This window comes from Lepidochelys kempii, chromosome 1 (genome assembly GCF_965140265.1).
Source record: "Lepidochelys kempii isolate rLepKem1 chromosome 1, rLepKem1.hap2, whole genome shotgun sequence".
NCBI classification, from domain to species: Eukaryota; Metazoa; Chordata; order Testudines; family Cheloniidae; genus Lepidochelys; species Lepidochelys kempii.
This window is the reverse complement of record NC_133256.1, coordinates 332661290-332674778: the sequence shown is the minus strand read 5'-3', so window position 1 is coordinate 332674778 and position 13489 is coordinate 332661290. Positions and strand designations below refer to the sequence as shown.

Genomic DNA, 13489 nt, shown 5'->3' with positions numbered 1-13489 from the left:
TAAGACCGCTAAACCCATAATTTTCAGAGGTGCTGAGAACCTCATGTTCTTATTGACTTTTATTGAGCTATAGGTGCTCAGTACCACTGAAAACCAGGCTTCTAAGTACAATTGTCTCAAGCTGCCCACTGAAAAATTAAGGCGCCCAAAATGAGTCAATACTTTGGGGATGAGTACCACAGCAAGTCAGTACATCTGCACCAGCCCAAACAGTAGGATTAAATATCTGCAAATCAATTATACCTGAAAATACGACTGAATTTTGGCATTGGAGAGCTGTAAAATTAGATTCCTTAAGTTTAATTACCACAATCACCGATTTTATTACTGAAATGCAGTGAAATGACTGGAGAGATTTGGGTATTTGAGTAGGTGTAGGTATGGGGTAACACAATACCCATCCATCCTTACTATTGATGTGTGTGATCTCAGCAGGGAGGCAACAGATTTATTTGGGATAAAAGTGATCAAATATCTAGCACTAACTCAGGACTGACACTCCAATTGCATCTCCACAGGGTCGTAATTTAAATGATTACCTTAATACTTGTTGATGCCTGGTCACCCATCTTGTTAAAATATGAAGTTGCTGGATCTTCAATAATGAGAGTGCACTAGAAACACAGAATTTCAAGTGGTCCAGTCTGATTGCTGATGGCCCAAATAAATATGTGTCTAGACTGATGTCCAACATGTAATGGAATGGTAATAAGTGCCTTCATTGTGATTACAGGGCAGATGGTAAAAAACCCAATAATTTACTATTCATGGCGTAAGAAAAACCCAGATTCAGAGTGTAAATCTGGAACTTGCTTTGTTTCAAGTTGCACATGATAAAGAGCAGTGATGAGATGTTCTATTTTTTTAAAACAATTGTTATTTTGTTTGTGATGTGGCTGACATAGTAGTTTTTTAATCCTTTTCCAATACAGAGAAAAATGTGGATTGGATCTTCTGGGTTTTTCCTGAAAGAGTGACGACATCGTTAAGGCTGGGATTTCAGAAGAGCTTATGGGATTTTGGTGACTAACTCCCCTAAAGTTCTATATCTCCATGTACTGCCTGAAACTGTTTGAGGACTTGGCTACACAGAGGATTTGCTGAGATTGCAGCCAACACTGGCCAGCCACCAGTCTCGCTGCACTAATGCAAAAGCTCTAGTACTAACTGGCAAACCTCACCTATGTTTGAAGTCAGGGTTGGTTGCACTTGTGCAAATTGCAGCATATAGCAGCTTACTGTGTCTGCACTGGGGATTTGTGCTGGTGCAGTTGCATTGGAAGCGGGCCACCAACAACTATAAATCGGACAAACCCGGAGTGTAGCCAGGGATGCGATGCCATCAGTTTGTTGCAATGGGAATGTGGAGTCCATTACCTGGCAATAAAACTGGAATTGATTTTCAAATATTTTGTATTAGAATGCATATGCAATTTTAAAGCCTCCAGCTGATTTGTGGTTAAATCAGTTTATTATTTATAACTGCTTTTTAATTTCACCATTAATATGATTATCAAAATAAAACATGGCCTAAAGTTTCAGACAGAAAAGTTGTATGTTACGGTTGTTTTGTGTCTAAACAACCAATGCTAACTTTGTTGACAAGTGTCTCTGCATTCATGTGCAGAGAGAGGCTAATAACTGGAATCAAATGACTACACATTACCTTTTGAGGTAAATAATATTATCTACATATAACCAATTATTTCCTAAATACAGTGCTATTGAAGAACCAAGGAACAATCAACTGGCAGTAAGATCATTAGAGAGTTTAAAGGGACCACCACATATCAATTTGATTGCTCGTTCAGGCCGAAAAAAAAGGCATCATTAGCTTTGACTGGGTTTTTTTTTAATATATATTCTTCCTGCTGAGTTAATGGGAAATAGCTGGTACACATAAACACTTAGTACTGAACTTGTAACCACCCTGCTATTATTTGCTGCCCTGTGATCAGAAGAAAAATATGACATTTCAGTTTTCCTTGATCTTCAACAAATAAGTGACCATTTTTTTCCTATTTAGAGACCACAGAATTTGTTAACAACAACAACAAAAATCATCAAACCCCACATTCCAGTAGAAAAATCAGTAATTTGATTTTCATCCAAGACTAGCCACACAATTCTGTGACCCATGTGCTAATCATGAACCGGGCATATACAGCTGATTTCAGGAATAAGATATTCTGATTTGCCTTTCTTTTATTGTAAACTGTTAAAATATCTGTGGAAACAACAATATTTGAAGGGTGCTCATTTATTTTACCTTGCCCTCTCCTCCCCTCCGCCACCTCCTGTTAACTAGAGTAAGTGATCTACTTCAAGAATATTAGGCATCTTATTGACATTCACCTGTAATTCAGTTTTGAAATTATATTACTGCAAACAGCAATGTTCAAAGGACAATAAAGTCCAATATTTACTTCTCAAAACCTAATCTTTTTGGAATTAAAAGGAGTGTAATTTAACTGAGAATTCTTTTTTCTCCATAGCATTAACTTTAAATAAAATGTTGTGGTCAGTTTAAAGTAGAGTTTCCTGATAATCAAACGCTTATGTTTATTGCCTGTTGTCCAAAGTAGATCCTGAATCAAAGCAAGAATGCACCATCTCTATCACAATATAGACGTAATGCTCCACAATCTTAAGAACATTAAATACATTCACATAACATTAGGGTCTGACTTCAGCAGACAAAAGCGAAGACCTCCTGCACCATCCTTTACTTGATATCCGGATGAAAAGAGTTATATAAGAGCTAGGTATTATTACTCTGTTGTTCCTCTGTATTGACAATCTCTGGGAATACTGTTTCACCATCAGTTAACACATCATAGCAGGGTCAATGGGGTCATCCAAGTGGATCTGTGCCTTTCTTTCTGAGACATCCCAGAGGGTAGTATTGGGCAATTGCTTACCAGCTACTAGCGCTCTGTCATCTGCATGTTCTATCTTGTCAACCCTCTGGTTTAATGTGCATGTGGGGGTTGTTATAGGATCAGTGAGGAATTTTGGGTTGTGGTGCCTCCAATATATTAATGAAATACAGATTTATATTGCTATCTTTTCTGACCCTACCAATGAAGTGGAGCCATTTACCAGTGCTTAACAGGATATGGGATTGAGGCATGTATATGAATGCTAACTGACTGAGATAAGAGAGAGAATGATCATAGATTAGGTAGATTTCCTCTTGATTTTATCTGCCTATTGTAGATATTTCTTTATAGTAGTATCTAAAAGCTGAAATGGCAGAAATAACAACAGCACCTGACGGATATGAGCTTGCTGATGTACACCAGCTGAGAATCTGATCCAGTAAATATAAAAGTTATGTGCTTTTTATTCTCACTGTATCATTTAAGAAAGAGAGAGAAGATTCCTGAAACATTAAAGTGTATCATGTTCAAAATAGGACTATAAGCCAGAACTCCAGGCTCATTTTTAAAATATGTTAAGGCTATACTTGGACCACCCCCGTTTAAAAGGTCTAAACACTTCATTTTGTTTTATTGTTATAACATTTAGAATTTGTTACTGTTGCTAGTAGCTGAGAGTCTACTTATTTATATCATTCCATGTTTACATTTCACTGTACACACTGCACTTAAATCAGTTTGCATAATATGTTAGAAGTGTTTTGATAGGAATGTTTAGATTTACAGGCTTGGTGATTTCATTGGAGTTGCTCTGGATTTACAGTCATGCATTGAGAACAAAGCCTGGCTACAGTATTTAAGTATGCAATGCACAATATAATTCATAGTCCAATATATGCAGTTTTAAATTATACCTACAGAAATATAACTCGGACTTTATGTAACAATTTGTTGTGCTTTCCTTTTCTTAGACTTACTAAATAAAATGTGTAGTCTTGTTCTTTAGGAGGATGTAATCACAGAACTGTTCTGCCGTCTGGAGTATATACCTTCTATATTACACCAGTGTAAATCCACAGCAAGACAATGGTGGTTATTCTGGATTTGTACCAGTGTCACTGAATGCAGTGTTTGTCCCTATATTCTTAAAGACTCTGCACTTTCCAAACATGAAATCACTTATTCCCCTGCCAGCATATTGGAATTACGTTTCTGAGACTGATTCAAAGTTGATTGAGATGAACCATTGCATTTAGTTTATTAACTCAAATATAAGAGTTAAACTTGTCTTGGTTATATGTAGCAGTTTCTCAGGATCCCAGTCAGGTACTCATACTCATCTGAGATTAAATCCTAATATTTGAATGTTTACATAGTTTTTTCTTCTATCCAAAGAGTTCCAAATCCTTTTCAGACATTCCTTAGAACACCCCCGTGCGGTAGGTATGTTAGTATGCCCATTTAACTGAGGGGACACAGGGGCACAGAAAGGTTATCTGTCTTGCCTCAGGTGGCCAGACTTCCAGACCTGTAGCTGTCCCTCCATGACTTGCATTGCACATTCTGCATTTCAAGTTTGGGCAATGGCATGAAAGAGAAAAACAGATCCAGTGTAACAAAGACGACCTTCCTACACTGATGTAGAAAAAAGCCAGAGAAAAGGTCCAGAATAGGAATTCCTCCCCACAACCCCGCCACCTCAGTCCCCACCGACACCCTATAAATTAATCAATTGCCACATACAAATACGCAATTTCCCCTTTTCTCGTGGTCCATTAGTCCCCCTTCCAATCCATTCATCCCCCACACCAGTTCCTCAGTCAGAGTGGATAAAAATCAATGATATTTTTTTAAAAAATAAAAAGACAGATTTTTTTTATTTAAATCAGATTTTTTTGATAAAATGCTTTTTGAGGAAAAAACCTATTATAGCTCAAAGATATCTCATCATGGAATAGTGATTTTAAATTCTAATTTTATAGTATGAGGCAATATATGTATGTAATATTTAAGAAAAGTTTTGTAAATGAGTTCCAATTTTATGGGGTTTCAGGGGCTTCTGTATAGATTATTTAGGTTAATCTTTCTATCTACCCAATGGGACTCAGCACTCAGTCTCGAAGATACCATCAGAGATGCTTAGTTTTGCAGTTCTTAGACTGTAGATTTGTGTCTCCAGAGGTAACATGTTTGTAACAGCAAAAATGTTTTTAAATAAGTAAATATAGAGAGGTGAAAAATAAGAGATGTCAACTCTATTGTCCCTCTGTAAATTTGTGTACAGAGTTAATCCCTCACCTCTCTCTAAAAGTGCAAAGTTTCAAAAAGTTGGGAGTGGAATAGATTTGGACAAGGAGAAGAAGTCTAGAGATAAATGTGAAAAGCAAGGGACATATGCTTGTTTTGTTAAAATATTATATGTTTGCTGTTGAAGAAAAAAATCCAGAATACTTAATGTTGTTGTTTTAGTTAAATAAAACAATTTAAATGTCTGTCTGGTGATGTTCTCCTCCTAATACAGCATGGCAAGAAAATCCTCCAAATAGTAATGATTAATCTGTTGAACTGGAGATTGTTCACCTCCCAATGACTTCATAAATATCTGCTTCAATTACCGTTGGTAAATGATATAACCAAACAATTATTCATTTTCTGATATAGCTGTAAAATTAATCTGAAATGTTTTCAAAATAAATCACTGTTTAAAAATGCATTGTCTGTACCTTCTAAAAACGAAACCTACATCTGTCTCTGAGTTGTGACGAATATGCAGCAAGGTTATAACCACCAACAAGAATTCACTTTTATGTAGAAAAGCATGTTTAAATTGAGTCTTCCTGACTAGTGATTTAAATCAATTTTTAAATAAAATCAATTTGATTTAAATCAAATCCAGCCTGCCCTCAATTATCCCCGTTCCTGCCTCAGTTCCCCACCTTGAGGCTGAGCTTTTCATCCTCAGCAGCAGCCATCGCTTTTGGTGCTGAGGAGCCTATGCTGTGACTCCTTCCCTGGCTAGGGGCTTAATCTTCTCACAGCTCCCCTTGCCTGACACCTTCCACAGCTCCCTCAGAGTTTCTCATGAAAGGCTCTGAGGGCAGTGACAGGAAGGGAACAGGGGCAGGGCCTCGAGCAATGAGAGGCTAGAGAGTCACACTTCAGATCAAAAAGCCTCATCCTCTGGCCAAAAGGTAAAAATTCGGCTGGGAAGGTCTTGCTGATTCTATTGGAGCCAAAACTGATAACTGCTAATTTATGTTTAAAAACAAATGCTACTCTTGTACACTATAGATATAGGTGTACAGTACAAACAGTTTTGGGTGGCAGGGGAATTGCCACTTGCTGAGGTACACATCTTATCTTTGCACAAATGTGCATCTCCCTCCATTTGGGGCTAATGCAGAATCTGGCCCACAGTTTCTAGCAACTAAGGTTTAAAGCAATGGAAGCAAAAAGAAGCATAGCCATAAAATTTTCAACAGTGTTCCTAATTTGGTGCATTAACTTTTGGCTGTACTACCTGGGACTCCCAAGGCCTGAGTTTTTCAGAAGTGCTGAGTATCTACCGTAGTGGGTGTGGTATAAGTATCTGAAGAACAGAACAGAGTATGGCAAGAGAATTTTGAGGTTTTGAGGCTCATAGTATATGGATTTGTTTTTTGTATTGAACACTTGCACCCAGAACTTTGGATGGGCATGTATCATAATACATTAAATTAAAGACTGCTCTATTGTCCATATAGGGATCCTCAAAAGCCTCGGAGTAAAAATGCTGTTTTGATCATCCCAAATATGCAATGTTTCAGCAATTTTAGGCTTAACTTTATACTTGAGAGAAAAATGAGTCATGTAGTATTTTAAACTCAGTTAAGGATATTATTTTAATGATGAAATATGCAAATACAGTTAATACAAACGTACAGAACCTCAGCCAAAGCCCATTGAAATTAACTGGAGTCTCTCTGTTAACCTCAGTGGTCATTGGATCAGGCCATATACAACACCTTGTTAGTTAAAGTACACAGCCCATTGACTGAGCCTCCTAATACTTCTGTGAGGTAGGTATTCTAATACCCATCTTGCAAATGGTAAACTCATGCACACTGTGGTCACTGTTCTGCTCTAAGGCACACTCTAGGCACACTCCATCATAAATGTATTCCAGATGTAAACTGACACCTGTTAGTTATCAAAGCTTTGTTTTTGACACAGGTATATTTTCTAATTATAGATTGTGAAAGTTTTCTATGCTTTCTCAGTTACAGTTTAAGAAGTGGTTGATGGGCATTTGAAGACCTGATATTGCTTTATCATACCGTCCAAACAATACATTCCGTTTGTTTATACATGCAATATATGTGTCTGACCCTGTCAACACTTATTTGCATAAGCAGCTTTATTCATGTATATAAATTTCATGTCTTTGGGATCAGATCCACAGATCATATGTAAAGTAAGTATAACGGAGGGATTATATGGTACAGAAATTATAATCTGAAGGGAAACTGAACTCACCAAGGTATCTTTAAAAGCGAGGTAATACAATAAATAAAAAGGTAGTATGCAAAACTGATATTTATTTGTATTCTGATCTATGCGTTAACATGCTGTTTAATGAGTCTAAATTATGATAAATTTGAACAGTTAATGATAGGGTGAATCCTGCTCTTTAATTGTTCTGGGAACAACAACTAAAATGACTTTCTAAACATATTTTTCCAAAGGGAGGGGAAGAGGGAATCCTGGACCCCATCCTGGTGCCTGAGAATGTGAGATCGTTAAGCAACTGGAAGGATCAGTGCACAGCACATGGATCAGAAACATTCATAGAAGCAGCAAGTATTGTATATTGCCTCAACCTTTGCTGAACTTTCCCAGTAAATACAGCATGCTGACAGCCTGGCATCCCTGCTGGGTGGATCCTGCAGCTCCAGGAGGGAATGGCACTTCTTGTTTTTAATTAGCAAAGGTGAAAGGTGAATTAAAACTAGCTGTTTGGCAAGTCAGAGCAAGGGACTGTGTTCTGAAGAGCACCAAGGAGGAGGTTTTTTTTTTTTTTTTTTTTTCCCCTCCTGAATGAATTGCCGAGCAGGAGGGACTGAAAATACAGCTTCTTCCTGAATCCACTGGCAGAGTTACTGAAGAGAGCTCAAGACACAACAGTGCAGAGTAACTCCTTGGAATGTCCTCTCAGTTTATAAACAGTTGTTGCAGGGAGAGAATATTTTTACATGACGTTTGCACAGCCTGACAATGTGGGGCTGTGTGCTGTTCTGATGAGAACTGAATTTCCCATAGAGATCCCCACAAACCGAACAGGAAAAGATTTAGCTGCATTGGGAAAGTCAAGAGTGGAACTTGAAGCTTTTAAAAACAGAACAACTAAGTGAAGAAGCACAAGAATTTGATCTTGGGCAGCATGGCATCTACTAAGGACCTTTTAATCCTGGCACTATATGGCTTGTTACTAGAGTTACCGACCAGATGTCATACAACAGATACAAGGCTGCCAAGGTTACGTCTGTCACATAAAGGTAGGTCAGTATGTCAGCTAGTTTTTTGTGACAAATTCAACCTTGCTGTAACTCCACCGCTTCAGTGGAATTACTACACCACGGATGAATTTGGACCCTTGACAGAATGAAATATTCCTATTCAGAAATTTATGAATGATTTTTCCTGTGCTGAATAAACGGTGCAATTTAGTTTGCTGTAGACAGCAATATTTACTTTAAAGCACTTCTACTGATTCATAGCGGCTACTACAATAGCCTTTTACACCTGAGAGTGCATTAAACTAGCTAGTCACTCTGGCATTATTCTCCATGTTCTGTGAAGATTGTTCTTTAACAAGGATGAAATGCAATAGATAACACATGTGATCACTGAATAGTTTATGATCTGCTGTCTTCCACCAGGTAAGTCCTAAGCAGTTAGATGCCTGTGTTACACATTTTGCTGTGGCTCCAACTTATGTATATAGTGGGTGAATTCCTGTGCAGCTTGATGAATCATCTTCTAAACTAGCAAATGTCATCACACTATAATTAAAATGACTAACTGCCAATATAAGTCTGCTTTCAGTTTGACTGAATTGCCCAAAGATAAATGTCATTTTGCTATGAAATAGGTGGGTGGATATAAAACTCTTGACTCTTTATTTTAGTTGCAGTTTACCTGAAGTTTGAATCCCTCCTCCTTAATTCCAAATAAAATCCTATGAGCCAAAGTATGCCCTCATTTGCACCTGGGTAATAGGGTTGCATAGGTTTAAATTCATTCCCAGGTTTCTTTATTTCAGCTTGAGCCTTTTTTACATAAATGCTTGTGCAGTTCCATGCAATTGTAGTTCTCTGCAGCAGCACACACATTAACAGATGACGTAACTAGAAAATATGCAGCAGATTGTTGTTGCAGAAGAAATTAAAAGGACAGAGTGTGCATCATATGCCCATAATCTGTCACTAAGAAATGTTTTTATGTAACCTATTGTACAAAGATTAAAAGAAAGTGACTCTCTCCTTTGCTGATCTAACAAGGATGAGAAAGCAGGAGGGAAGGAAGAGAGAAATACACTAGAGAAATATTACTGTAGTTATTAAAACAGACAAGTTTCATCAGTATGAAATATGTTATAATAGCAATTTTTAAAAAATGTATTCGCATCAGACTACGAGTACACATTGTACAGAGTCTAAACTAGCATGAGACTAAACAGGATTTAATTGTCTTTTATATAGCAAGCTGAATTACCAGTTATGGGAGAAAGAAAGGAAAAGCTGAATAGGATAATTGGTCTGAATGTCTTGTTAGAGGGCTAATAGAAGTGGGTTTTGCTTTTATAGACCATTTGGAACACTTTTTAGTGGAAGAAAGATTTGTCTTAAAGAGCTGTTTTGTAATTGAACCAGTGATTAGCATCAATGAATGAAATGAATTGATCCTAGTTTTATACAGGAAACCTTATTTTTTTGACATATGGTTTTCAAAATACAGTAGCAACTATTGATAAGTGTTGACTTTATCCTGCTTTATGGAATCCCTCCCCTCTGGAAGCAACATATTTGAGTGTCAGTTTCTTGTTAGGTGTAATTAGAAATACTATAAGTATTATAGATATTATTTGGTGGTGATGGGGTGGAGGCGAGGAAAAAGACACAGTGAATGAGATAAATAGTCCTACTGTTGTGCTAATGTAGGGCACTGGATTAGCTGCCAATTTTGGCAAGCTTCCCATGATGGTTCTGTAGGTATTAAATGTTTCTACTCTCACTTAGTGTGGTAAATTGTTTTTCCACTGGTTAGAATCAATGTGCATTTATTTCCCTGCCTACTGCTTTCATTTTCAGAGAGCTAATAATTTGGTCATAACACATCATAATTCTGTGATGTTTTTAAATAGATTATAAAATACCAGTTTCTCACTCAGGGCCAAATTTTAACCCCACTGAAGCCAGCTGTCACTGATTCCAATGACTTTACTGTGACAAAGATTTGGCCCTAATATATTGACTCTGCTCCCTGATATGAGCACACTTATCACCACCTTATACTTGGCTCATATATGTACTGCAACTGACTTTACCAGTTACACTGTGCTGGGTTCCTGAGTGCATATTCAAAGTCAAAGGTTAGAACTGGCATACCTGTTTGCATCCTGGGAACAGCTATTGTAATTCTCCCAGCCAAAAGAATGTAGCATTCAACAGCAAGACAATGACTAAATGTCCTTGCCCTATTCACTAACCAAGTATGAATAGCAGGAGGGTCTGCCATCCTAATTTTGTAGTTCCAGAGGGCTGTTGCTCTGTGTACCAAACAGGCAAGAGGGTAATTATAATTAAATTGTAACTTGTCCTCTTTACAAAGCCAACCTATGCTTTGAAGTAAGTTGCCATTTTGAGATAGGCGACAAAGTTCATAGGGGTAGTTATAGTATGGAATAGCCATAACATCTGAGCAGAGACAAATTTATAACAGACACTGATTAGTGGAACTGAGTTTGCTATTCACACTCCTCCTGTTTGTGACTGTGTATGTTAGTGGCTAATCAGCACTTGGAAGATTATATGATAGATTGTTTGGAGGATTGTATGATAGGTAGTACAGTGAGGTATATGCCCAAGAGTCAAACAAACATTTTTAATTTATCTGTTTAAAAAGATTTTTACTTCAAAACATCTAAACATTTTCCATGAGCTAGAAATTAAGGAAGGAGATTAATTTATTATTATCTAGTTTAATTTCAAAAATGGCACATTTGAAATAGCTGTGAGGCAGGAGATCCTTTATCTACAGAGCAGGCAAGGACTGGCCAATGGCAGTGCAAACTTTTCACATCCCTGAGGAACAATATCAGATTCCTGATGCGGTAGGGTAACCTTTGTGGATGAGAATAACACAGTCGCCATGCTAATTAAGGGACAGATTGTGCAACCCTTACTCATGTGTATCAGCACCTACTCACTTAATTAGCTTCCATGGCAGTTCATCAGTAACAGTACATTCTTGAACCCTCAATAAATTTGTCAAGCCTAACATAAACTGTATTGGTGATTTTTAGTAAGGTGGACACCTGTCTGCAAGAAACTGGGGCTACCAGTTCAGCTTACCCAGAACCTGCTCTTGCTCCCACTAAAGTCAATGAGAGTTTCACTACTGACTTAAGCAGGAACAGAATCAGCGTTATAGTTAACTCAACAGCCATCGGATGGTTGCAGCTTTTGGTTGCTAATTGTCTGAACCAATTTGAACCAGTGACAGTGTGTTCCCTCTTCCATTATGATTTCCCTGAGCCATCCATTCACTTTTCAGTTATCAGGAGGTTTATACCAGGATTTAGAAAAATGTTCTTGGTTTCATGTTTATTTAGTGCTACAGTTTTGCCTAAAGGTCAGTGTCTGATGATGAACAATAAACATCTTAGGGTGCATTATTACATCAAACTATTGACTCATGCTGATTTGTAGAGTTACAAATATATTACTGCTGTGTTCACTATTACAGAGACATAATGTTTCTACATTAGTATGTTACAGGTTGACAGCTACATTTAAAATGATATAAAAATCATTAGCTCATTTTATATACAATAGACTCTGCCTAATGAGGTGCTAATGGAAGCCAAGTTTCAACTAATAGTCTTTATAGGCTGATGCTAAAATTCTTTCCCAATATTCCACAGTTAGCATTCTCTGGGAAACACATAATTGAGGTGGAATCAATAGAAGCTGTATGTTAAACAGAAACTATTTACATTACAGGTTGAAGTAGGACTGGTTTTGCAGAGGACAGTAGGTCTATATTTAAAAGTTAGCACAGCCATGTTAACCTGATCTGGATCAAAAGCTTTCATGAAAATGTTTGATACCCGTGTACAAATTCAGTTTACAATGCATTTTAAACTATGCTTTGTGGTAGTGCGTTTTTGTGTCTGGGAAAGAGGAAAAAAGTACAGAAGTTCACCCAATAAAAAAAACAAAGGAGGCTAAAGGGAGGCTTTGGTATAATAATAATAATTAATAAAAGGATTGTTTTTGTATCTGACTATGTTCAGTGCATGAATCCATCCCATCACTTATTTTCATTAGCTAATTCAAGAAATCACAGAAATTAGAGCTGAGCAGATAAAAAAGATATTATTTCATTAGTTCATTTCCCTGCAAATGTAGGTTTCCTCCTTACATTATTTACAGATTGTCAGGTTGGGTATTAAACGTGCCAAGAGGTGAACCTTTCATCTGTTCCCTTGGGAAACTGTTTGACTACCTACTGCATCTCTGTTGGGAAACTTTGCTGATATTCAGCCAGTTGTTCATCCAAATTTCCTTCTCAGTTTCATCTTATTACACCTACTCATATCACCTAACTCCTCTCAGATATTTGTATTTATGTTGCTCCTTTGCCACTCCTTAGCCAAGCTGTACAAATTTACCCCTTCAATCTTTCCTCATAATCATGCTCTCAATCCCCAGATCTTTTTCTTGCTTTTCTCTGAACTCATCCAATATGTGGGTTTTACCCTTCTGATAAATCATATCTGTGGAGGGATATGTGCATCAGAAGGCATCCTCCTCCTCAGAGAGGCAGAAAACAAGAATGACACCCATATGTGCATGTGAATTTTAATATATGTGATTAATTTCTGGGGTTTCAATCTGTGTAATCACCATTGAGGGCTGTTGTAATTTGTTAACAAATTTGGTTCATTGTCATTGTAGTTAAGACTGAGGCAGCATCGCCACTGCAACAATTTTCAGTTATAACTTCCTAGGTGATCTCAGCTTTGAATGTTTTTTTTTTTACGAAGTGAGATCAAACTATTCACTTGAGCACTGCACTAAGCTAGGACAATTCAAGCTGTTCATTTCAAATCTTGTTAGTTGTTGTTGTGGCTCTTATTTGAATTATCTAGGACTTGTCTAGGAGCCCTAGTCATGGACCCAGACACCGTTTTGCTAGGTTCTGTACAAACACGGGACAAAATGACTGCTGCTGCTGCCTGAAAGAATGTATTGCTTTCTTTTATCAGAGATTCACTTGAAAAAACGAAAAGGAGGACTTGTGGCACCTTAGAGACTAACCAATTTATTTGAGCATAAGCTTTC

General features: G+C 37.3%; 1 protein-coding gene across 1 annotated transcript in view; it reads left to right on the top strand.

Moving 5' to 3' along the window:
- Positions 1 to 8142: 8142 nt before the first annotated feature.
- The window catches only part of SEMA3E (semaphorin 3E), a 212636-nt gene continuing 207289 nt past the window's right edge, over positions 8143 to 13489 (top strand). Inside the window, exon 1 of the mRNA XM_073331893.1 lies at positions 8143 to 8416. Coding sequence (XP_073187994.1) covers positions 8302 to 8416 — 115 coding nt within the window. The 5' untranslated portion in view covers positions 8143 to 8301. The remainder of the gene's footprint in view (positions 8417 to 13489) is intronic.